This window comes from Dama dama, chromosome 19 (genome assembly GCF_033118175.1).
Source record: "Dama dama isolate Ldn47 chromosome 19, ASM3311817v1, whole genome shotgun sequence".
Classification (NCBI taxonomy): domain Eukaryota; kingdom Metazoa; phylum Chordata; class Mammalia; order Artiodactyla; family Cervidae; genus Dama; species Dama dama.
The window spans coordinates 53978026-54003532 of NC_083699.1; the positions used below are offsets into that span (position 1 = coordinate 53978026).

Consider the following 25507-nt stretch of genomic DNA (forward strand, 5'->3'; position numbering starts at 1 on the left):
TTATTTATAGCCAAAAAAGTATAAACATTTCAATTGTCCATCAGCTGATGAATGAAAAATGTCAAATACAGACTATCACAGAAAATATCAAGCACAAAAGGACACATGTTAATGTGATTCCATTTATATGAAATGTCGAGAATAAGCAAATCTGTAGAGACGGAAAGTAGATTAGTGGTTGTCAGTAATTCGGCAGAGTAGAAATGGGAGTGACTGCTCATGGGTACAGGGTTTAATTTGGGGATGATGAACATGTTCTGAAATCAGATAGCAGTTGATGGTTGTACACCACTGAATATATTAAAAAAGAAGTAAGTTCTATAGAGGGGTGTATATCTCAAAGCTTTGTTTGTTTTTTAAGACAAAATTGAAGATATCTACCTACAGAACTTCTGATAAGGGTGTGTTGCTATTTCCACCATATTTTAAGAAAGGCAGTAAACTGACCATAGCTTTGCAAAGCACTCAGATCCACTTAAGTGGCAGGTGGCACAGGGCTAAATGAAGTAAATCATGGACACACAAAGGGACCCTCCTGTACTAGTTTAGGCTGAATAAATACTTTAGCCAAAAGTATTTATTCAAATACTTTTGTTGTGTTCAAAATAACTTGACAGCTTGATGCTCTGTTCTTCACTAATATTCCTAATGGGATTTTAATGATTGTGCTACTGCTGCTGCTTTAGCTTTGGGGATGGGGAAAAAGGTTCCTTGCCTTTTGGAGATCAGAGGAAAACCCTGAGAAAGAAACATTGCAAACCCCACAAAAAAATCCTTATACCAAAATTTCACTCATTTATTATAGGAGAGGTCAATAGAAACTGTATAAAATCTGCAGGTAAGCGTCTGCCTGCAGTGCAGGAGACCTGGGTTCGATCCCTAGGTTGGGAAGATCCCCTGGAGAAGGAAATGGCAACCATGAGTGGAGGACCTGGGTAGTCTATAGTCCATGGGTTGCAAAGAGTCATAGACAACTGAGTGACTCCACTTGTCTTATTTTGATAGTTAAGTATTTTAGCTACCTACATATAGTGTATTTAAAAAGTTTAAAACCTATAACTTGTAGGGATACACCAGAGAGCATAACATTTTATATCAATCCTTTGGAAGTGAAAATGCAGTGATTCCAGTGTCAGTAGAGGACTGATATTTTGAAATAGAGTAGCTCAGTGACATGATTTTTGGTTTTCACATAGTCCTATTTATGATATAGACCAGTTAACCTGACAGTTATCCAATTTAAATAAACATTTCTTTTATGCAGAAATCTCTCCTGCCTCTGTGTTATAAAATTTTTTATCTGCTTATTTTAAAAGCTTTGATTGAATTCATAATGGCCATGTGTCCTTTCAGTCTTTCAGAGTGCATCACGTTAACAGCATGTTGATTTAGTGAACCATTTGGGCCTACACAGAGGGTCTTTGCCCTCAAGGAGTTCAGAGACTTATTGAGGGGAGGTAAGGCAGCTCTGACCCCAGAAGTCTGATCAGAGTACAGAGGCAGAAGTATCCTATTCGGAGAGAATCCTATCTGGAAAGATTTCATTTAAGAGGAAATTCTTGAACTGAATCTTGAAACATGCAAAGATAGTCACCATTGAGAGGAAGGGAATGGAGGGCGTATGTGCTAATTTGGACAGGGATGCTTAGTGAAGTCAGGTCTATCATGTGTTACTTTATGGTTCAAGCATAAAGTTCTGAATGGTGGGGATAGTGTATCAGTTTACCAGGAGGCTGGAGGTGCGGGCAGTGGCCAGAACACTTTTAGCCTGTAAGCACTTGGAAGCCACTGAAGGATTTTAAGCAGAGAAGTAACAGATTTCTAATAGAATTTCTTTGGCTTCAAGTTTGTTTTAAAGGCCACACATGTAGTTCTCTTGCTGAAGTTTGGCGACCTCTGGTGTTGGGCTATTAAAACGCAAAGCTGTGAAAGAAGTGTATTTCAGAGCTTTTGTCAGATGATTCTTAGCTTTATTTCTTTGAAGACATGAATCATAATTCATCACTTGATATTTATTGGTGTCTAGCTAAATTTGAAGCTAAATGAATGAAAAAAATTGTACAACAAATGTGATGGGACTAGATACAAATGAAACAATTGATTTAATCATAAAAGTTGAACAACTTCCCAAAGGGTTGTGACAGGCTAATCTCTGATCTTTGAGTCTTTCCACCACTTACCCCCATGACATTCTAGGATAGTAGGCTTAATGCTTTTTTGCAATAAATGGAAAGATCCTATTCTAATAGCAGATAACTCAGAGTACATACTCTTCACAATGGTGTAATCATTTTGAACATCCCCCTCCTTTTACTGTGTGAGAGATACCATAGTTATAGAAAAGTATATACAATATTATGTGCAGTTTCATTTTCTTTAAGTTGTGGGGCACTCAGTTTTTAGGAAATCCAGAAATAATAATTATTTTTTAAATATACCTTTAGTCTTAAAAGCTTCTGGGGAAAAACTAATCTTCCATCTCTTAAAATTTGAGGGAACCCTGAGACTTGTTTTGTGTCTGAAGTGTTAAGGTCCATGTCAAACATACATTTATTTTCTAATGTATGAAATGAAAAAGTTTAAGTATATGATTTCCAAATATAAATCAGCTGAAATAAATCAAGTAGAAATATACTCTGAACCTAGTAGAAGCTTAATATATAAAAGATATACTCAGAAGTAGAAATGGGATAGTTGACTTGTTTTTTGTTGTTGTTATTATTGATTGCAGATTGTGATGCATTCAGAATCTTTGCTCTTCATAATCTTTCACTTGTTAACCTTTAAGACTTTAATGTTGCTATCCATCCATTATCTAATCCTTATTCTCTATCAACACTCAACTGATACAATTACCCAAATCATGCTCTTTTCTACCTCATACCTAGAGTGCATAGAATGTGTGTCTGATTCATTTGCTTAAATTAGCTCTTGTCTCTCCTCTCAGCATCCCTTCCTGAATCTTTTCCTTACTCCAGTTCATTGTAGTACTTTCACCTCATAGATCTCTGTGCTTATTTTGTTGTACTGATCTTGGCTATTTGAAGTTGATTTATAATGTACAGGGGTTCTCTGTTGGCTCAGGTGGTAAAGAATCTGCCTGCAATGCAGGAGACGCAGATTGGATCCCTGGGTTGGGAAGATCCCTTGAAGAAGGGAATGGCTACCTACTCCAGTATTCTTGCCTGGAGAATTCTATGGATAGAAGAGCCTGGAGGGCTACAGTCTGTGGGGTCGCAAAGAGTTGGATATGACTGAGCAGCTAACTATAATGTACAAGTCTTTTCTGCCCTACAGTTCCTTGAGCAAGGGAACTCAGTAAATATTTTAATTGAGTGGAGTGACTTAGGAGACTGAAAAAAAAAAATTTACTGCCTCTCCATTATGTCTTACCTTTGCATCCTTACATTCCTTTGCATCTTAATTCACATCTTTGCTTTCTTAAAGACTGTATGTACTGTATATAAAATAATTCTGATTTTAAGGTTTGGCAGACTCTGATACTTTTCATGCTAGCCTTAAAATAGCAACAGAAGAAAGATAAACATGGTTGTATTTAGTATAGTAATGGCATCACAAATTACATAATGGTCTGTTTTTTACTTTTTAAATTAATTTCATAGTGGTGTAGTTTACATACAATAAAGTATAACAATTTTAAGTGTACAGTTTAATGAGTTTTGACAGACATTTATACTATCCTGGTCAAGATTTAGAACGTTTCTGTCATCCCCAAACATGTTCTTGTGTACCGCCTAGGGTAACCAAATGTCTCAGATTGCCCAAGACTGAGAGATCTGCCAGGATAGTCCCAGGTAAGCTGGGACAGTTGATCACCCCATTTGTGTACCTTTGCAGTCTCCCATCTTTTGTTTCAGGTTACCGTTAGTCTGCTTTCTGTCACCGCAGGTTAGTTTTTCCTATTCTAGAATTTCATATGAATGGAATCATGTTGTGTGTGTGTGTGTGTGTGCTCTGTATCTGGCTTTTTTAGTTCAGCATCATGTTTTTGTGATTTATCCATCTTTGTATTACCTATTCTAAGAGTTGTTTATCCATTTACCTGTGCATTAGCATTTGACTTGTTTTTTGTTTTGGCTGTTATGAGTAAAGCTTCTCTTTTTGTTTAAACAAACCTGTGTTTACATTTCTCTTCAATAAAGAACAGGACTGAAATTGCTGTCATGTGATAAATGTGTGTGAACTTTGTAAGAAATCATCAAACTGTTTTCCAGAGCAGTTTCACTGTTCTGCACTTCCACCAGCAGTGTATGAGAGTTTCATTGTTTTATATTTTCATCAACATACAGTATTTATAATAATTTTAAATTTAGTCTTAAACTTGCTTTTATCATTAGGAAATGTCCCTCTTTATTTTTGTTCAATTTCCTTGTACTGAAGTCTACAATTTTCTGATATTGCATTGAGTCTGATAATTTTTGCCTTTAATTGGAGTGTTTGGACCATTTACATTCAATGTAATTATTAATATGGTTGGGTTTAAATATTCCACCTTGGTATTTGTTTTCTTTTTATTGTTTGTTTCTTCCTCTCCCTCTTTTACTGCTATCTTGTGGTTTATAATGAGTGTTTTTTATTTTTCCTGTTGACTTTTTAAGCTATATTGATTGCCATGTTACATTTTTTAAAGTTTGTTCTAAGATTAAACATAGGCATCCTGCTCTATCACAGTCTACAAATAATAATATACCACTTTGCATATAAAGTGAGAACCTTACAATAGCATATTTCCATTTCCCCTTCCTGTCCATTGTGCTCTTGTTGTCATACATTTTACTTCTGTAATATTCATTTTGCTTTAAACACTGTTTTCTTCTAAACCAGTTTAAAAGCAAAGGGGAGATTCGTGATGATATTTGGTAGAAACCAGTGCAATACTGTAAAGCAATTATCCTTCAGTTAAAAATAAATAAATCAAAAAGTAAGTGAATACAACAGTGACCAACTTAAAAAAATAAATAAAAGCAAAAGGGAAATGTCATACATATAGTCCGTATTTATAATTTTTGGTGGTCTTTATTCCTTAGTGTAGATAGGAATGACCATTCGTTTTCTTTCATCCTAAAGTATTTTCTTGTAGTGAAAATCTGGAGACAAACTCTCTTAGCTTTTGTTTGCTTAACAATGTCTTGTTTGTTTTATTTTTTTTTTTCACTATTTCAAGGAGAGAAGTAGCCCTGAGTTTTATTATGTGGTTTAATTAATGGAGAGAACTGGAAATCAAGACATCTTGCTTCTGTTCCCGTCATTCTTTTGAAGGATATTTTTACTGGATATGGAATTTCTTGGTTTCCAGTTTCTCATTCCTTTTTTTTAAAGAGAGGTCTCTTATTTTCTTCTGGCTTGCATTGTTTCTGATAAGTTGGCTGTATTACTGTCGACTGTATAAAATGTGTCTCTTTGCTTTGGGAAAACTTTCCCTTTATCACTGGTTTTTATACTGTTTGGGTTTCATGGCATTTTCATCAAATTTGGGAAAATGTTGGCCACTATTTCTTCAAATATTTTTTCGACATCTGTTCCTCCAAGCCCCTTCTTAGACTCCAGTCACATGTACTTATGTTTTTCCAGCTTGTTTTACCTCCATGCTTCAGCTTTGATTGTTTCTGTTTTGTTTTTTAAGTTCATTGATTGTCTTCTGTGGTGTCTTATCTGTTGTTAGACCTCTAGAAAAATTTGAACTTCACATATCATACTTTTCAACTGTGCAATTACTGTATTTCTTTTAATCCTCTGTTTGTCTCCTCATTATAATAGCTGTTTTATGCCCTTGTTTGTCAATTCTGCCCTCTGTCATTTTTGTACCTATATCTGTTGACCAGTTCCCTACTCCCTTCTTTTTGAATCATATTTACCTTCTCCTTAAGAATATTTCGTCAGTCAGTTTTCTAATTGTTTTACTCTAGAGAGTAATTCTAATATCAGTTACTTAGTAGTTACTAAAAAGAGATGTCCATAGTAATAATGTCTTTTTAAAATAATGCAAGTCTTTGCATGATATTCCAGATTTATTGAGCTACTGATGCCAAGTTATACAGAATTATACTTTATTATATAAGGCTTTTTAGTTAGCACAATATTTATACACAAAGCAGTTCTGTAACAAGGATGTTCTACAACTTAGGCCTTGAGATTAAAAATTCTAGGCGATAGAATTACTTACAATGTGCACATCCATAGGATTTCCTGCCAGTTAACATTCCAATCAAAATTCTACATGTGAAACGATCACATGTGCTACAATAGTGGAATTGACTAGTAACAGAGGCTCTCTGGCCCACAAAGCCTAAGGTATTTACTTTCTGGCCCTTAAAAAAGGTTGGCCAATCCCTGGACTAATGGATCTCCCATCTACTTTTCATATCTATTAGCCAGCCTGGGGACAATGTGCTTTTCAAGATTTTAAAGTGACAAGAAAAAGAACAGAAAAATTATTATAATAATTGTATATTTGACAAGAGAAATTAAACATAAAACAGACAGCGACATTGGAATTTCACTTTGTCCATCTAATAGTTCTAGTGATTCAAGGTCATGTGGCTGTAACAGTAATAAGATACCCTTTGCCATTTTGTGGTGATATGCTAGTTTATTTGGTTAATTGCTTTTAAGTAATTGATAGTGAATATATCAGTGATTCCATTTACTAGATATTAATAGTAATTAAGTTTCTTAAAAGTCACAAATATCCACATTTTGAAGATAAAGAACACAAACTCTGACCACCAATCAGAAGTATATTTAAGAATCTTTTTTGTATCATAACTATACATCAAAGCAGATAATCTCCCATTGTGATAAAAGATTTTTTTCCACATCCATGCCCTGGTATAAATTAAATGAGAATTCTAGGTATGTAAAAAATGCTTAGATGAAAAGGTCAGAAATATTGAACCTTAGTTAATTATATGTATGCTAATAAGTGCAACTGATTTTCAAAGGCATCAGAAAATAAGGTGGATTGATATATGCATGGAGGAGCGGAAATGTGATGAAACAAATGTATTGAAAAATATTAGAGAATCGGTAGTTAGTATAAAGGGAGGACATTTTCACAGTTTTAAAAAAGATGCAACTTTTCTCACATGTGAAATTTTTCACATATAAAATTTGGGATAAATGTTTAGATCTAAGTGGTTGTGAGACAGTTTAGGGATAATATGGGAGTGACTTCACATATACACAGATACACAGTATACCTTCTTGCTTTCACATAAAATAAATTATTATAACTTATATGTTTATGTTAAGCAAACCTTGTGTGCATGTCATGTGTTTCTCAGCTGTTTGTTGTGTGTTTCACTGATTTACTTCCACCAGGAATATTGTTAGGTTATAATAAAAAGCATATATGAATTGAAACATTCACTTCAAGGAGCATCCTGCCTTTTTCATTATACAGTGTGTAAATATGGAAAAGTCAGCCAAATAGCTGATAAGTTCATATGATCTATGTTCATACAGTAAAAAGATGGATTTACTGATGGTCTATATACAACCCCTCATTCTTTTGGCATTTTTACCAGCTTGTAGAGAGTTAGGACTGTGCCTTGTGCTAACAAAGTGCTGAATAAATAAGGGGAGATTGCACAAAAAATACTCACTGATTTGAGAGTGGGCATTTCTTAAGTGTCATTATTGTTTATTGTGAAATATATCATAATACAAAATATATCAAAATGTATTAAGTTTAAAGCATAATAATAAAGTGACTATCCATGTAAGTACCACTCATATTAAGAATTAGAATTAGAGAACTACTTATGCCCACCCCAGTCACAGTCCCTCCTCCTCCATTATTTCTAGTAAGCTAAATAATCTATACTTGATTTTTCTAGTGAATATTTCCATGCCTTGGATTTAGTCTAACTATGTAAACTAAAGGATTCCCTGGTAACTCAGCTGGTAAAGAATCCACCTGCAATGCAGGAGACCGCAGTTCAATTCCTGGGTCGGGAAGATCCCCTGGAGAAGGATAGGCTACCCACTGCAGTATTCTTGAGCTTCCCTAGTGGCTCAGCTGGTAAAGAATCTGCCTGCAGTGTGGGAGATCTGGGTCTGATCCCTGGGTTGGGAAGATCCCATAGAGAAGGGAACGACTACCTTCTCCAGTGTTCTGGCCTGGAGAATTCCATGGACTGTATAGTTCATGGAGTTGCAAAGAGTCAGACATGGCTGATCAACTTTCACTTCAGTTCACTTTCATGTAAACTAAAACATAGTTTAGTGTTTCCAGTTTTTAAACTTTACATAAAGCCATTATTGAGTGAAAACTCAACCACTGTGTGAAATTCATCCTATAAGGTATATGTTGCTCTAGTTTATTTATTTTCAGTGCTGGTTAGTATATCATTGTATGACTGTGCCACACGTTATTTATTAATTCTGCTTTTGGATTTTTGCTTTGGCCTGCAATGTTGTATTGTTAGAGACTGTGTGTATGCTCAGTTGCTTCAGTTGTGTCCTACGCTTTGTGACCCCATGGACCTTCGCCACGGGGCTCCTCTGTCCATGGTATTTTCCTGGGAAGAATACTAGAGTGGGTTGCCATGCCCTCCTCCAGGGAATCTTTCTGACCCAGGAATCAAAACCACGTTTCCTGTGTCTCCTCCATTGCAGGCAGATTCTTCACTGCTTGAGCCATCAGGGAAGCCCCTATTACAGACTAGTATATATTATAAAGAGTTTCTCTAGAGTATATGTCTTAAAATGAAATTAGTGGATTGTAACATCACTGAAAGTATGCATTTTAAATACTCATTTTTTTAACATTGTTGTTGTTTTTCTTTAGCATTTAAAAAAATCCAGTGGAGTTGCATTTGGAAGGCAGAATTATCAATAAGTTCACTCTCCCTTTCTTTTTCACTTTTCCCTTTTTCCCATACATATACACACATACACCCTTCATCAAGAGTCCAATTGAGAAAATAAGAGCTTGCTTTATTATTTAAAATAAAAACTTTTATTTTTCATATTTTAAATATAGATAGTTCCTAACTTACAAATATCTGATAGCTACAGTTACAAAGACCAGATGTTTTCCTTCTCAATACTCTTCACTTCTCTGTAAAGCTGGAATTCTACTACAGGAAGGAAAGGAAGTTGTATTATATTTATTACCCCTAATAATTTCCTAGTACCTCTTTGTAATACTTTGTTCCAGCTCCTCACAACCGTGAATCTTCTTTCTGTGACTGTAGGCAGAAGATGTTCTAGAATTCTATATGAATTAAATTACACAGTACCTACTCAGTCTAGCTTACACTTTGTTTTTGTATGAATGTCTTTTGAGGAATAAAACTTTACAAAATTTGGTTAAGTTCTGAAAGTTTTAATGAAGTCTAGAGAATTAGAAATAATAACAACAATTCTTAGTTTGCCCTTTTTGTTCACCACTGATGAAGTACTTTACATTCTACTCCTTCTGTGCAACTGTCCTTGAATTAAATGAATTAACATTTTATTTCAACAAGCTTGTTTTACATTGGGCACTAGAGTTATAAAGATACTTAATAAGTGTCATTTTTCTTCAAAGTACTCATTTTAGTACTTAATGTCTCCTCCCATCATCTGTCTTATACAGTCAAGTCCATATACTTTTCCTTTGTTTGGTGCCTAATACAGTTCTGGAGGTAATGAAGTATTTTCAGTATATTTTCAATATATTTCAATATATTCAATATTTTCAATATATTTCAATATATTTTCAATAATCTTGTATTATAGTTATACTTTTTTCCACACAAATATATAAGTTTCTCATAGTTAGAATCTTTTTCTTAGTATTCTTCATATAGTTCGTAGTACACAGGAACATTCACTTAATATTCAGTGATTGAATGGAATTTTTGATGACCATGTTTAATCAAGGTTCTCCTAATTAGTTTTTTGATAATAAAACCTTTGACTTACTTTACTGATGGATAAATGAATAAAAGATACTCTCACTTCAGATGTCATCACAATAGATTGTTTTTCTAGACAGAACAAAGATGCCTGATTTTTAGTTGAATATTTTTGAGTGACCTTTCTTATACAAACTTGATGACTGTTACCATAAAAGTCTGTATAGTACCTATAGCTTGGGTTCTCTAGTCAGAAATTGAAGTCTTTTATAAAGTCTGGTCTATTTAATGAGTTACATATTTTATAACTTTGGAATTCCTTTTTCCAGTGAAACCAGTGCATTAAAACATAAAGACTATATAAGTATATAGAAAATTATGACAATAACTTTTTTTCTTTATCTAGGTCCTGGGGACACCAACAAGGGAGCAAATTAGAGAAATGAACCCAAACTACACGGAATTCAAATTCCCTCAAATTAAGGCACACCCTTGGACTAAGGTGAGTCAAAGAGAGTTTTTTAAAAACTACATTAACCAGTAGTAAATTAGAAGTTGGATTTCTCATTGTTCTAGAACTAAATTATTTTGAGACTAGGTGACTGTCAGAGTACAAAGTACAACAGCACTTCTGCATGTAAAAATAATTGGATAATTATGCATCAGTGTTTCATCGATTGTATATAGCTTCATTCCCATTGATTTCCTGTAGAAAGTTTCCAATCTGGGTTTTTATTTGTAGGATGAGGACAGTACATATGCATAGTTTTCAAATAAAGAATTTCATTAAGTGCAGGATCTTATATATAAATTTTTACTCTTTAAAATTCAGAAGTAATTTCTTTACATAGTTAAGGGTACTTACATTCAGTATCATGTAGCATTCAGTATCACATATATTTTTATTCTTTTTAAACTACTGATATATAGATTATATTTTGTGTTCTTCTCTTGTTTACTTTCCTATTGGTGTTTTGGGAGCAAGAGTAAAATGAAGATTTGGTCTCACTAATAGTATACGTTGAAAGCAGTTGATATGCCCACGGGATGTCACTAGCCATTGGAAAAGCCTAACTTCACTTCTAGTTGGAGCCAATTCTAAGAGCATAAGTACTAACTTATGAGAAGATTTTACTTTTTGTTTTGATAGTTAATTGAAGTGATTGTAGAGAGATTTTATTAAAAAGTTATTTTCATGTCTGATTTGTGAGATTGTATGCAGAGGGGAAAAAAAAATCTCAATAAGGTTTATAGCTAGAGTGACTCTCTTGTTTTATAGATTCTGAAACTCTAGCTAAACATGCCAAATGACTTATCCATGTTTCCATATGTGACTGACAAAGTCAGGATTAAGCTTCTTCTCTGTGTATGTGTGTGTGTGTGTTTAACACCAAGTTTTTTAACCTTCTAGTTATGTGCCATCATATATCCCCCTTCCCAGTTTACTCTTATATTTCATTATATATTTTGTGGGTTGGAAATACTCAACTTTCTAATACATATTTCAATCAGAGATCTTGTATATTTAAAAATGTACATAGAACAGTTTGTTTTGAACATTGACAAGTTCATTTAATTGGTTATATATCTTTTATAATAATAGGTAATTTAGGTGAAATAATTTACATTTCCAGATTCAAAGTAGATCTCTTGCTAAGTTGTATTATTCAAGTTTCTTTGCTTCAAATTATCAAATATCTTCACTTCACTTCAGAAAATCCTCTTATTACTAATTATTCATTATTTAGAAACAAAGACCTCAGTAATAATTTTACTGCCAGAATAATAAGTTGTAGCTTTCACTGATCAAGACATTGCTCTCTCCCCCACCCTCTTTTTAAGTTTTCAGTAAACACTAAATGTTCTGAGATAAGTCATCCTTTGGTCTTGGTATTTAAAGTTTATTTTGAATCTGAGTCAGAAGATATATAGGTCCTCTCGCTGGTTCTAAACTCAGAATCATAGGTGCCCTATTTGGATTTAGAATCCGAGCTGCAGTTTGAATCCAGCAAAGTTACTCCAAGTTACAGTGTAATGAGTGATTTGTAGTATACTATGATTTCAGCCATGTTAAAGAAGAACAAGAAGCAAAGAGAATTCTGTGTATTGAATTAATACAGGGAAGTATTCCAAAATGCTAATGGTAGTTTGAGTAAGAAGAGTATAGGTGGTTTTATTTTCTTTGTTCTACATTTCCATATTTTTTTAAATAAGCATGTTATTTTAAGGAAGAAAGAAAAGTAAAATTCTTTTTGGTCGAATCTGTTCTAAGTATTCATCCTGTTTATAGAGTTTCTAAGCAATACAATGCTGAAATGAGGTCATGAGATCTTATTTAGTAGTCCTTGTCCTCATTTTTTTTAAAATCAAGACTGCCACCAGTGTTAGTGTGTGTCGTATTCTGTACTTTTCCCCTTGATTATATCTCTTCAAGTATTAGCCAGGATGGAATGTGAGGAATGATGCAGTTACCATGCAAGCAATAGAAGATTAATGGTGAATTTGCATGCTTTACATCTTTTACCCTTGTGAATTCCAGATGTCTTACACTAATGCTTTTCCAACTTGAATAATATACACAAAGCCCTTTTGTTTTATTTAGGCTTCTATTCTTGTACCATATATAGAATAATAATTCAATTCTCCCATCTATTTTGTGTCTTCAAACTCTTGTGAATTCTTCACTCATATGTGGCATAATTTGGTTCTCACTTGGTATAAATGCATTTATTATATAATAGGACACTTACATTAATTTCTCATCAGTGCACACCATTAGGTTGCTGTTACTGTGGTTGTAAACACAAAACCAAATTCAGACACACAAATTCCATGGCACTACTCTGTCTTCCAGATGATCCAGAATATATTTACATTGATTATTAAGAGTAGATTATTGTCAAAATAAGAATACAAAATTTTAAATTTCTAGAGGAAAGTCTTCCCTCCTTTGTGATAGTGAACGTCAGCTTGAGAAATATTCTTTTATGCTAGGCAGCCAGTGGAGTTGTTTTTTTTTTTTTTTTAAACATACATAATGTTGTTCTCTAAAGGAAAAAGCATTTTGCCTTTGGAGGGCAGGTAAACGGGAGTCTGGAAACAAAATTTGCTTTGCCTTTATCCAAGTCTTCTGTTAAAACCTACTTTAGCCCCATTTGCTGAAACCCTTTTTTTGATCATGTAATAGTGTAGTACTGCTATATCCCCAGAACCGGGAGCTCCTATTCTCAAAAAAAGCAGGCAGACAAAAAGATGAAGGAAGAAAATGTCTTCCTTGGAAGCATTGAGTGAGGGTATTCAGATGTATAAGAAAGATAGCAAACAGAAGAACAAAACAATGAAATAATCCTAGTGTGATACATTGCAGGGATCTTAAGAATTCAGAAATCCAGTAAGATGCCCTTGACTATTACCTAATAGCCAGAACAACCTAATTCATTGAATAAGCATTTGTGGCTTAAGTTGGAAAGGAAATATATATACTAATATTTTGAAACCGGGACCAGTATTGAGAGTGATGGTGGGGAAGAGAAATACTTGCCTTTTGGTGTATGCTATACAGTTAAAAGAATAAAAGCCAGATGGGACGCAAAAGGAAATGATAGCAAAAGCAAATTGAGAATTAAATAGAGGTGGAGATTGATTGGAAGAAGAGAAGAAGCTGAAATTCTGTATTTGGTACATGGAGATTTGGGTAAATGACAGTCTATTTAGGTATGAAGTAAGGATCTAGTATAAGCATTGCTCCCATTCTTTGTGCCTCATGTTGCTTTTTGCTTTTGTAAGAAAGCAGTTAGCTGTTATGTCTTTTCTTCGGGTTCTTTTGAAAACAAGTATGCATATAAAGGATTTGTCCTCTCTAGCGCCACTGCCCTGACTTCAGCCCAGCATCATATCATAGAATTACTGAAACAACCTCCTACCTCCTGATTTCCCTCCTTCATATCTTTCACATCCTCACTGCTGTCAAAGTCATCTTCCTTAAAGCACATGTGATGTTGTCTCTCCTGTTTGAAAATTTTCTGATTCCTCATTGCCTATAGGAAAATTTTTATATACCATACGTATAGTGAGAAGAGTGATTATATGTCCCAGTTTATGTTTGCCCAGTATGATTATTAATGGCATGTTCTTCACACTCTTCACTGTCCCACTTTGGATGACAGATTATCCAGTCACTCTCTTCCTAATTATTTCTGCTTTTCTTTCCAGAAAAACAAGAGATTTAGTTCTTTGTCCTGCTCTTAACCTTTCCTGAGGCATTTAGTCAGTTAAACCTAATCTTTCCCAAGTTCTCCAGTTCCTTCACCCTTAAATGCATGTAATTAGGCAATGAATTTAAAAGTTTAGTGTTCAGTTAGGATAGATTAAGGATTTCTAATAAAGTTAACATTGTAATGGTTGTATATGTTTATTCCCTATTTTGAGTATCTGATTGTGCTCACTTTTTGTTAAAGTTAAAGCAAATATTCCCCTGTATTATTCCAGTATTAAATAATCCTGTGAGGTCAGTTAGATCAGCAGTACCCAGCCATTTTGGCACCTGGGACCGGTTTCAGAGAAGACCATGGACCAGGGATGGCATGGTTTCAGATGATTCAGATGCATTACATTTACTGTGCAATTTATTTCTATTATTACATCAGCTCCACCTCAGATCATCAGGCATTACATCCTGGAGGTTGGGGACCTCTGAGTTAGGTAACACAGATGTCTGTATATTCTTTCAGAGTAATGTAATTCATGAATGATATATCTAGTTAGTAGAGGAAGTAGATTAGAATCGCAAGGGCTTTGGTTTCTTTCGATTGAGTACTGTTTAATAACTTAACTACATATGAGAGTGTTGTCCTGCTCACTTTGAAAGGATCATGCAGTCATGCTGAATTTCTTGATCTGATCAAACTGTTCTCCTGATTGTTCCCCGGAAAAGCCACATTCATTTCTACCTCTTACTAGTGAACACTTAGAGTGTTCTTTCTCGATGCTTACTAAGTCTTGACCTTTGTCAAGACTTCAGATCTTCTCCCATGAAACATCTAATTATCCAAGCTCTATGTGATTATTCCCACCATATAACTCCTGTAATACCTTCCAAGTCATACCATATATGTACCATAGCAGCTTCTCATTTCTCTTTTGTTGATAATAAAATGAATATGTTACCTAAAAATGTTTGTTGCTGAGACTTGGGTATACATGATTAATAGTTGTCTGTAGGATATGTGGGGACCTTAGACCATTGATTTAAGTATCCCAGAAAGCATTATCCACAAAAATGAATCCTTACATACTTCATTTCTTGGAACACAGTCCACATGCTGTGAAATGAGTGAATACTAGTGTTTCTAACTAGCTAACAGAGTAAGCAAAAAATTGAGGTCATTTCAACCATCAAAGGAATCAGACTAGCTGAATTAGTTATTACATGTATTATTCTCTATGCTTAAAGCTAAACCAAAAGGCCCACTTTTATTTTTTTAAATGACTTTCTTCATAATGTTTTTTCCTGAGTCTTCGACTACAAGATGAATTTTCATTTGGTAAACTTACCTGTTTTAACTAGTTTCACCCATTACCAAAAATATATTCAAAGGGTCTTAGCACAAAGCAAAAATCCCTGTCAAACATTTTGTTGTTGTTGTTTTGCTGATCCACTCTGCCTTTTCTGGCCTTTCTGCCTTGTTTTGCTCATGTATTCCGGAAAGCATGAAACTATGTTGGGGATTTCTGTTGATTCCTCAGTTTGTCATTTGTCTGTTTTGTCTGCTGTTCAGGTAATCAGTTTCAATATTACTATTCAACCCATCTGCCTACAGACCTCAACTAGTACACTATCACTTATCTCATAAATACACTATGTTCCCTACTGAATTTTAACCTCCATCTTCATTAGTGCTAGAATAATCACTTCTTTTCTAACATCTATTTTGCTATGTGAATAGACCTCTTCACTTTTCTGTTTATACTGGCATTACCCTATTTCTTTGGAAACTATTGCACATTAAAATCCAACTACTAAGGTGGTGAATCCATACGTGAGAAGAATAAGGTAAAAAAGAAAGAATGGATCACTTGTGGGGAGCAGAGGATAGGGTTGAGGGTCAATTTTAAAAAGGCAAAAATTTGTGACTTATCATTTGTTCTTTAAAACACTTATCTCCTATGTATCAGTGCTGTGCTAGACACCATAAAGGATACAAAAAAACCTTAAAATATATAGTCTCCATCTTGGAAACACTTAAGGGTGATATATATCTGAGTCAGTTTAAGCAAGTATTGAATAATATATAACCATATACTTGATTACGTGCTGTTGGTGTTCCAAGGTTTTTCACATACTATAGGTATCATAGGGAGGATCTTCAGTGTGGGTGGTGGAGGGGAAAGGGAGCCTCCTTTTAAAGGTGATAGGAGGACTGGTGGGTGAGGGTGGGTACTATTGAAGGACAGTTTAGATTTGCTTGCGTGCATGTGTGCTCAGTCACTTAGTCGTGTCGGGCTCTTTGTAACCCTATGGACTATAGCCCACCAGGCTCCTCTGTCCATGGAATTTTCCAGGCAAGGATACTGGTTACCATTTCCTGCTCCATGGGATCGTCTCAACCCAGGGATCAAACCCATGTCTCTTGTGTCTCCTGCATTAACAGGTGGATTCTTTACACCTGGGAAGCCCTTGGGTTTGCTTAGGTGCTGCTAAAGTTAGGAATTGTTGTAGCTTAGGGGACTATCCCTTAAGGTATGGAGGTATGGATGAAAAGGAAATATTCCTATATTCTTAGGAAGATCAACCTGACTATAGTAACCATTTTATGAACAATGAAAGATTAAATTGGATAAGTAGACATTTGGTAAATCACACTTCTATAGTATTTTATCAGCAAATGAGATTAGAGGAAGGAATTTGTGGCATAGTTTAATGCTGATACCAATATTATATTCCTTATGTGTATTTTAATTAGTGAAGCTAAACTTTATTGAATTGTGGCTAAGGAAACTATGTTTGTGTTTCTTATGAATTATGTGCTGTACATGAGCACTTCAGTAGACTTAAATTCTTTTCTTAGTTAATTAACTCAGTTAATTAACTAGTCAGCAAATCCATGACATTGTCTCACTTTTAGTCCTGCATATAGCTTTACAAATTGCAAATAATTTTATATACTGGGGTTGCTCTTCAGAAGTGTTCATGGTTTATCAGTTTTTAACATTGAATGCTTGTGTATTGTGTGTATGACCAGTGAACAGTGTCTGTACTGTACATTTATCACAATGACAACTTGAAGAGGAATAGCTGCTTGAGCTACTGAACAAGGCACAGTACTTGTTCTCCATTCTACTTAGATTAATCGTCATTGTCCCATAGGCATTTTTACATTGCTCTGGTTGGCTGTTTAATATAGTGGAATTGTTGAGAGCTGATGCTATGAGAATCAACCATAGGCCTTGATGTGGTATATAAATGGTAATTTTAAGGGGCTTAAGATTCAGTCATAACAGTTAGCTCCAGGTTGAAATTTGATGTTTGATGGCAAAAGTCTATTCTAGGACATGTGAAGGAGAAAATGGTCTGTGTCCTTTCTGAGTTATCCAAATGCAAGTTTATTTTGAATAACTCTTCCATTAAGAACTCATTTGCATTTGTTCAGTACTACAGAGACTTTATTTTTGGGGAAAAAAATTTTTTTTTCTCCTAGTTTCTTCTCTAGACTAGTATTTGTGATAAGAGTTTGTTTCAATTTAAGAAAATGAGTTGCTGCACAGGTGAGGTAGTAGTTGAATCACTTAAAAGTTCATGTCAGTGTTTTGGTTCTTTTCAGTTTTTCTTTTCTCTTTTGTTTTCTTTCTTCCTTTTGTTTATTTCTTTATTTTTTGCTTTGTTCTGTTTTGTTTTATTTACTTACTTCTGGTTTTAGTTTTTACAGGGAGTGTTTTGGGCTGGCTCTTCATGGCCTTGCTAACATTCTTGGCTGGCCATATTTAGTCTGCGCACTAATTGTTAGTTGGCCCAGTTGAGTCTTATTTGTGCTCTCATTTTTTTAGTCTGGTTTTCTATTTTTGTCCACCTGGTTATGTTTTAAGTTCATGAGAGATTTTTATCCTAACGGGCCAGATTTTAATTTGTGAACTAAATTTTAGTCTGCAGACTAAAAGTAATCCGCGGATTATTTATTTTTGCAAAATATTTAATTCCCCCACTGGAAACTATCCTAAAAGAATGTTAAATTCTCTTAGAATAGCCAAGGGAATTCACAGCTACTGGTGAGTTCTGCCATTTTTTGTTCTCAATACCTAGACATAATAGACCCTGCTACCTCCCTTTTGCATATTTGGCTCCGTTGTGCCTAGGTGTTGGTTTACATTACTTACTATGCATGTCACCTATAACTGTGACTGTCCCTTAGTTGTATTGTTCATTGTATATATTTTTGTTTAGCTTTTGGTGGGTGAATTGGGCATATTTGCAGATGGAACTGTGTTGAATTTGTAGTGCTCAGAGGTACAGAATTTTTTTCAGTGAGTTTTTCCAAAAAGGAAAGGGTATGAGGGAGCAAAGCCCACAATAGAAAAAGTAAGTTTATACCCGCACTTCTGAGGTGATATGTCAATTTCTTGAAGAGTCCTAAGATAATGAGAATGTCAGTAAATATCTTTTATCAGGGAAGTCAATCCAAAATGGAGAATAATCCGCGGTGGCCTGATCCTTCTTAGCTCACACAAATTGAAAATATCTGGCTTGAAATCTATAAATTAAATAAATTTATCACTTTCTTCTCATCACTAATAATTTAGCAAAAATGTTTATACTGTGTTACTGGAATTCATTAATAGAGAAAAATTAGCATTTTGGGAACTCACATCTTGAAAAGCAGGCTGATATGCCCCCTCCCAGCCATGTCAATGGATAATGAATCCAGGTCGTAGAAGACCAAACACTTTACTTTGGGAATTTTACTTCTAGATTTCATTTTGATTTTAACTTTTTTTGGTTTTATATTTTTTTAATAAATGCACTGGCATCAGAACATAATTAAATTAAAATTTAATTTCTTTACTGTGCCTCACCATTGCGCAATCAAATTTTTTTTGCATACACTGTGGTGAAATAATTTTTAAAACTTGGACTTGCTACTGTGCAGACTGATGTTTAAAGTTTATAACTGTATAAACATTTTCTATGTCCCCCCCCTCCACACCATGGATTTCTTATAACATTGGATATATTTTTCCTTGCTGGACTATTCTCTTTTGGATTGACTTCCCCTGTTTGGATTATTTCACTGCATTCTCATCTTTAGGATTCGTCAGGAACAGGACATTTCACCTCAGGAGTGCGGGTATGTACTTAATTTTTTTTCCCCAAAATTTCAGGGCAGGTCTATAAAACTCGGGGGGAAAACTTTTTTGAAAAGCTAGTTATTCATTCTTGAAATGTAATAATAAAAACAAAGTAGGTAGCTGTGTGGTATAGGTTTTGCTTGTGGTATATATTTAGAGTCTCAGTTTCTTGAATGATTTATTGATAACTAAGCTGAAGTTTAGGAGTGGGGTTTGAGAAGTATTTTTACAAGAATAAATATTGACAAAACCCCACAGAACCAAAGACTTCGACTCTTAAAACAATTTAGTATGGAATGAAAAGCAGCAGAAACCTCATTATTAAAAGCCAAGTGACAGTAGTTACTGGTTTCCTTTTCTTTAGACACAAAGATAATTCAGAAAAACTTTCTAGTTTGGCCTATAATTTTTGAAAGTTGCATGCTACCACACCCTGTCTTATGGTCAGAAATCTGGACTTTGGGTATGCTGGGATTTGACCCCACATAATTTTCTTAACCTTTATCCGTAGATTACTGAACCAAGGCTTTTCTCATCAGGAATCTCTCAAGGGGTTAGAAATAATAATGGGTACTTTTTTAAAAAGGCAGGTTAAGTCTTGATTTTAATGTAGGTTCTTAGAATGAATTCTTTTCATTATTTTTCTAACTCTTTGATTCTGTGAGTTAGGGTTCCCTGGCAGAGTAAGCTATTATGTGCCTTAGTACCAACATTGATGGTGACTTTTAGTCAGTAAGAAATCAAAAAAGACGTGGATGATTTTCTTTTTAGTAATCAGAAGTACACTTAAAATACTGGTTTATTAACAGATATAACACAGAATTTTTTCATTTAAAATACACTCACTGTCCACCTATCCTACGTTTGAATGTTAAAAGATACTTATTTCTACTTTTGGTGGTGGTACTTTTAATTCTACTTTTGTGCTCCCGTTATTGGTCAGAGGCATTTTTATTAGACTAGCTAACATTTATAAAATAAATCCATGTGCTGTCAAATAAATACAAACTTCCCTCAGGGGTAAAATAAGTCAGTAGTGCTTAGTATTTTCATAAAAAATTTCTTAATGTTTCCACTGGTTATTTTCTTCTACATTTTGAGTTTGATTATGGTTCTGGCTGGGGAGCAAGAGGGGGGAAATGACCACAAACAGTGAAAGATGTAAACATTTCAAATAATATAGTATGTTAACTCCTTGACGGAGGCAAGTCAGATTATTCAAAATAATAAAGATAAAGCAGCTTGTAACTGTGGAGAGGGTTTTCTAACACAGCCAAATAAATTAACTAAGATCTTTAATGTTCACAAATAAATTTCTAATATCCTACTCAAGCCAAGATTTCTCAATTTCCAAGGAAAATGTCTTTATTAATAATAAACTTTGTTTCAAAATGAAAAAAGGATTTTCAGTGTAGAAAGTACTCTTATAAATAGTCTCATAATCTAATGAGTTCTGTAGTAGTAACCAGTTCTCCTGCTTTCAGCCTAGGTGAATAGCAAAATGTTACATGAGCCTTTCTCATTAGAAAACAAGCCTCTCAGACTCCTCTGTGCCTTGTCACAGTCTGCATGTCCTCTCCTCACGTGTAGGCCTCTTGCCCTCCATTTTTACACATCTGTTTTCCCTTTTGTGTCTGTCAACTTCCACCATTGCCCCTACTTGAGTCTGTGTTCTTCTGTCAAGGGATATGTGTTTCATTTTTCTTTAATTTCAAAAGCTTTCTGTCCAGATATTTATGTTTATTTGTTTTTCCCTTCTGCATTTATTCTTTAACTATCCATAATTTAAAACAAAGTATATTTTTCATAGTTCTATGTATTTATTTGAAGTTTTAAGACATAGATGAGTAGAAAGCTTTCTCTTCCTTTAAATAAGTTTATTTATTTGTATTTTGCCTTATTATAGCTTTCAGTTTACTTTTTCTGTGAGTTAGTGTTCTTAATGAAAAATAAGTTTCTCTATTCCTGATTAAAACCCTAGAATATCTATTCAAATAAGGGATAAACTGGCCGTGTTAAGATAACAGCTACCTGAGAAAATATTTTTGGACATTTTGAGAAGTCCTGGATATTGAAGAATTTCTTCAAATAATAATAGGCTCTGTTTATTGAAAAGTTAATACCAAATCATTAAAGAATAAACAGCTTTTCTTTTTTAAAAGATATTAATTGCCAGATTTGAACAGTGCTGTTGATTGTCAACAATTGTTCTGCTAAAAAAAAAAAGTCACACCAAAGAGGCAAAGCCTATAACTCTTAACACAGCAGTCAAAACTTTAAAATTAACTTTGCATTCTTCTAGTTGGGACTGCCCCCAGAATCGAGACTTTGTTTTGTGCCTGTCATATATTGTTGCATGTTTGATTGTACTGCTTTACGATTAGCTTGTATAGATTTTTTTTTTCCATTTCCCCTAGATTTTTCTCTGAGCCTTTTTCATGTAGTCTTTAATTAGCAGTTCACCCCAATGTGGTAAATTGTATGCAGTTAACTCCTTTCATTCTAAAAGGTTTCTTTCACAAATGCAACCATGTTTTTTACATGGTGGGAATTAACTCAGTACTCAGACGATAATTTGCAAATATTCTTACATGAAACGGTAACTGTACTTTCTCTCTCTCTCTCTTTTTATTCTGTAGGTCTTCCGACCCCGAACTCCACCCGAGGCGATTGCACTGTGCAGCCGTCTGCTGGAGTATACACCAACTGCCCGGCTGACACCGCTGGAAGCTTGTGCACATTCATTTTTTGATGAATTACGGGACCCAAATGTCAAACTACCAAATGGGCGAGACACACCTGCACTCTTCAACTTCACCACTCAAGGTAACTCCTAACACTTAATCCTTTTACCATTTTCTGGGAAAGTTACACATGTGTAACTTTAATTTTCTATTAAATCTTTGCAAGGTAAAAGTAGGCATATTAAGTACTTATACAGGAAGGGAGCATCCTATATAACCACTTACTAGGCTACCACACTTATATGGTTTTGAGAAAAATAAAGGCAGATTAAATTTTTCAAATAGGCATAGCTTCTCTAATTTTTAGCAGGTTCTGATAAATCTTGGTACTGGAGAAGTTACAGAGATTTCACTGAGTAAGGTTTATCACTAATAAGATTGACGTACAATTTAATCTTCAGATTTATGTCTCGAATGTTAAAATTCCTTGTTTCTCAGGAATTTATATCAAGTTTTCTTAACCTGGAAATAAATTGGTGGCTATATTTGTGTAATTTTAGATGCCATACAGACAGAGAAAACTGGAGTCCTATAAAGCCCATCTTAGAACTTATATAAGGGATGTAGAAGAGAAATTTTCATCTCTCCTGAGCCTTGGCATCATTGCTACTGCTAAGAAAACACTGATAGGAAAACTGAGTTTGTGTATTAGTGGTTTCTAAAAAGCCCAGGGATGGTCATTTTGCATTCATTCATCAGCCACACTGCCGCTGATGATGTTCTTCCTAAACTGAACATTAAACATGTCCAATTCCCTGTAGATAAAACCAGGAGTAAATAGATAGCTTGTTTTGATTAATTAGTCAAGCTAAAAATATAGAAGGAATAGAGAGCTTTCTGTGATCAGGAAATAGATATAATTTACTTTATTATAAAGCAAAAAAATTTCCCCCTTTTAAGCTTTTTTAAAACTGATTGTGGAAAAATACATTTCTTAAACTTTAGATTTGGAAGATGTGAGTTGCTAGTAGAATAGACTTGGATGATTCAGTTGACTATAGGATGATTCAGTTGACTATAATCTTAAACTGTCAGTATTATGTAGCTACTAGCAATGCTTATGTAATCTCATTCATCAAAAAAAAATCTTCAGGTTTCCTGCAACTATTAATTTTGACTTGGGCTCATCAGAAATCATTTGGAATGTTGTTTTAAGTCCTGACTATGCCTCTCTAAGATGTTGATGAACACCAGGTAGAGTATACAAAGGAGCAGAATTAAATATAGAGCCTTGAAAGTGAAGATTTAAGGGACTCCTGAGAAAAATACCTCAAATAAAGGCCCCAGCCCCTGGCATGAAGGAGAGACTAAATAAATATTTAGGAATCAGTAAAGATGTTTTCAACTGGTAATAGTGGAACACGGTGTTTTCAAAATACTGATCTGTATATCAGGGAAAAGCTGGATGATGTCAAATATTGTAGGTAAGATTATTCCTGTTTGGCAGAAGGTTTGACTGGGAGACTGTTATTCTCTTCCACAACAGAAATTCATTAATTCTGTGTCATAAAAATTTTAGACATCTTGAGAAAATAAATTTTACTTTTAATTCTTTAACTGCTTTTGTTTTAATCAAGAGTCATGCGTTTAGATGGAAGAAAATGTTAAAAATGCAGAGGAAGTATAGATAAAATTAAAATCACAGTCCTGAAAGAATTACTTTTAGCTTTCAAAGTAATCACTTTATGATTTTATGGTGTAGCTCTTTTCTAATACTAATGCTGATAACCCTTGAATATAAAGTGATCCTCTGTTTTCCCATTTAGAAGATCCCAAAAGGATTCTTTCTGTTAACTCAAATAGATTTAAGTTATATAAAGTTAATATTAGTTTGGGCTTCACAGATGGCTCAGTGGTAAAGAATCCACCTGTTAGTGAAGGAGAGGCAAGAGATCCCTGGATCATGAAGATCCCCTGGAGAAGGAAATGGCAACCCACCGCAGTATTCTTGCCTGGAGAATCCGTGGACAGAGGATCCTGGTGGGCAATAGTCCATGGGGTTGGTCACAAAGAGTCAGCCTGAGCGCACACACAGTAGTTTAGGATTTTTTTTTACATCTCAAATTTTATAGAACAATATTTTTCAAACTCTATATGCATCTTTCACATCTGTGTCTTTGTAATCAGTAGAGCTACTTTTTGAACCATCTATATAGTTTTTTAGGGTACATTGCCTAAAGTTTTTGATATGAAGCTCTTTTTGAATCTACCTGAGACCACCATTGGAAATTCTACATCCATCTATTTACGTAAATGTGTCATATTATGCATAATATAATTATTTAGTGGATTGCTTTATAAAGTAGTATCTCAAAGACTTTTGTTTTTAAATTTTATTTATTTTTAATTGGAGGATATTTGATTTACAATAGTGTGTTGGTTTCTGCCATACATCGGCATGAATCTGCCCTAAACATTCATATGTCCCCTCCCTCTTCAACTTCCCTCCCACCTCTCACCCCACCCTGCTTCTCTAGGTTGTCATAGAGCACTGGGTTTGAGCTCACTGCGTTTTATTTGCATACGGTAACATCCAGTAAAACTGTGGATCGTGGCATGAGAAGCTACTAAGTCAGTGCTAGATTTTTTTTTTGCCTCATTTTTTACCATTTCTGTCAGATAACTAAAGTTTCCCAAAGTTTAAAGGGAACCTTGATCTTTTTTTTCCCATGCTAAGGATTTCCTCCAGCAAGTACTTTGTTTCTCAAAATATACAAATCAAGACAGCCCCTTGTTAAGTAAACAACTTGGTAGAAACTCAGATGCACACACATGATGCATCTTGTGATATTTATGATGGATATATTTTGGAGAATAATTCTCCTTAAATTGAGACATATTTTAATCCATACTCTTCAATGTGTGCATGCACCTGTTTGTGTTCAGTGAAACGGAGAATACTGCTTAAACCTTTTATTTGATTAGGTTTTAAAAATCAAGATTGTTTCACTGTTCACATACATCATTTCTGAAGTAATTACATTTGATTCTTTAGTCACTGGCTAATAACTTTCCATTATTACTAAAGAAAATAAAGTTTAAAACAACTAAGTTATTTTATGAATTTCTAAGCTTTTTTAAAAACTGAGATAAAATTCATGTAGCATAGTAAGATAAACCATTTTACAGTAGACAATCCAGTGATCAGCTCTCTCAGATTCCACAACATTTTCATTGCTCCTGAAGAAAACTCCATGCCCATTAAGCATTCAGTCTCCACTAACTCCTTTTTTGACCCTTGGCAGCCACCAGTCTGCTTTCTGTCTCTGTGGATTTACCTCTTCTGGATATTTCATATAACGGAACCACATAATATGTGACCTTTTGTGTCTGGCTTCTTTCAGTTAGCATGTTTTCAGGGCTTATCCATGTTGTAGCATGTATCAGTATTTCATTCCTTTTTACGGTGGAATAATATTTCATTATGGGCTTCCCAGGTGGCTCAGTGGTAAAGAACTCACTTGCCAATGCAGGAGACATAGGTTTGATCCCTGGGTCGGGACGATCCCCTAGAAGGAAATGGCAACCCACTCCAGTATTTTTGCCTGGGAAATCCCA

At 34.5% G+C, this 25507-nt stretch overlaps 1 protein-coding gene across 5 annotated transcripts in view; it reads left to right on the forward strand.

Annotated features, from left to right (window-relative positions):
- The window catches only part of GSK3B (glycogen synthase kinase 3 beta), a 202429-nt gene that overhangs the window by 150790 nt on the left and 26132 nt on the right, over window positions 1-25507 (forward strand). For 4 of the 5 annotated variants that reach the window (XR_009696998.1, XM_061167078.1, XM_061167080.1 and 1 more), the window contains exons 8-10: window positions 10273-10368; window positions 19166-19204; window positions 21845-22031. Coding sequence is in view for 4 of the 5 variants with exons in the window: in XM_061167078.1 (XP_061023061.1) it covers window positions 10273-10368; window positions 19166-19204; window positions 21845-22031 (322 nt within the window). In the remaining variant the exon portion in view is untranslated. The remainder of the gene's footprint in view (window positions 1-10272; window positions 10369-19165; window positions 19205-21844; window positions 22032-25507) is intronic. The other variant, XM_061167079.1, reaches the window with a different exon arrangement.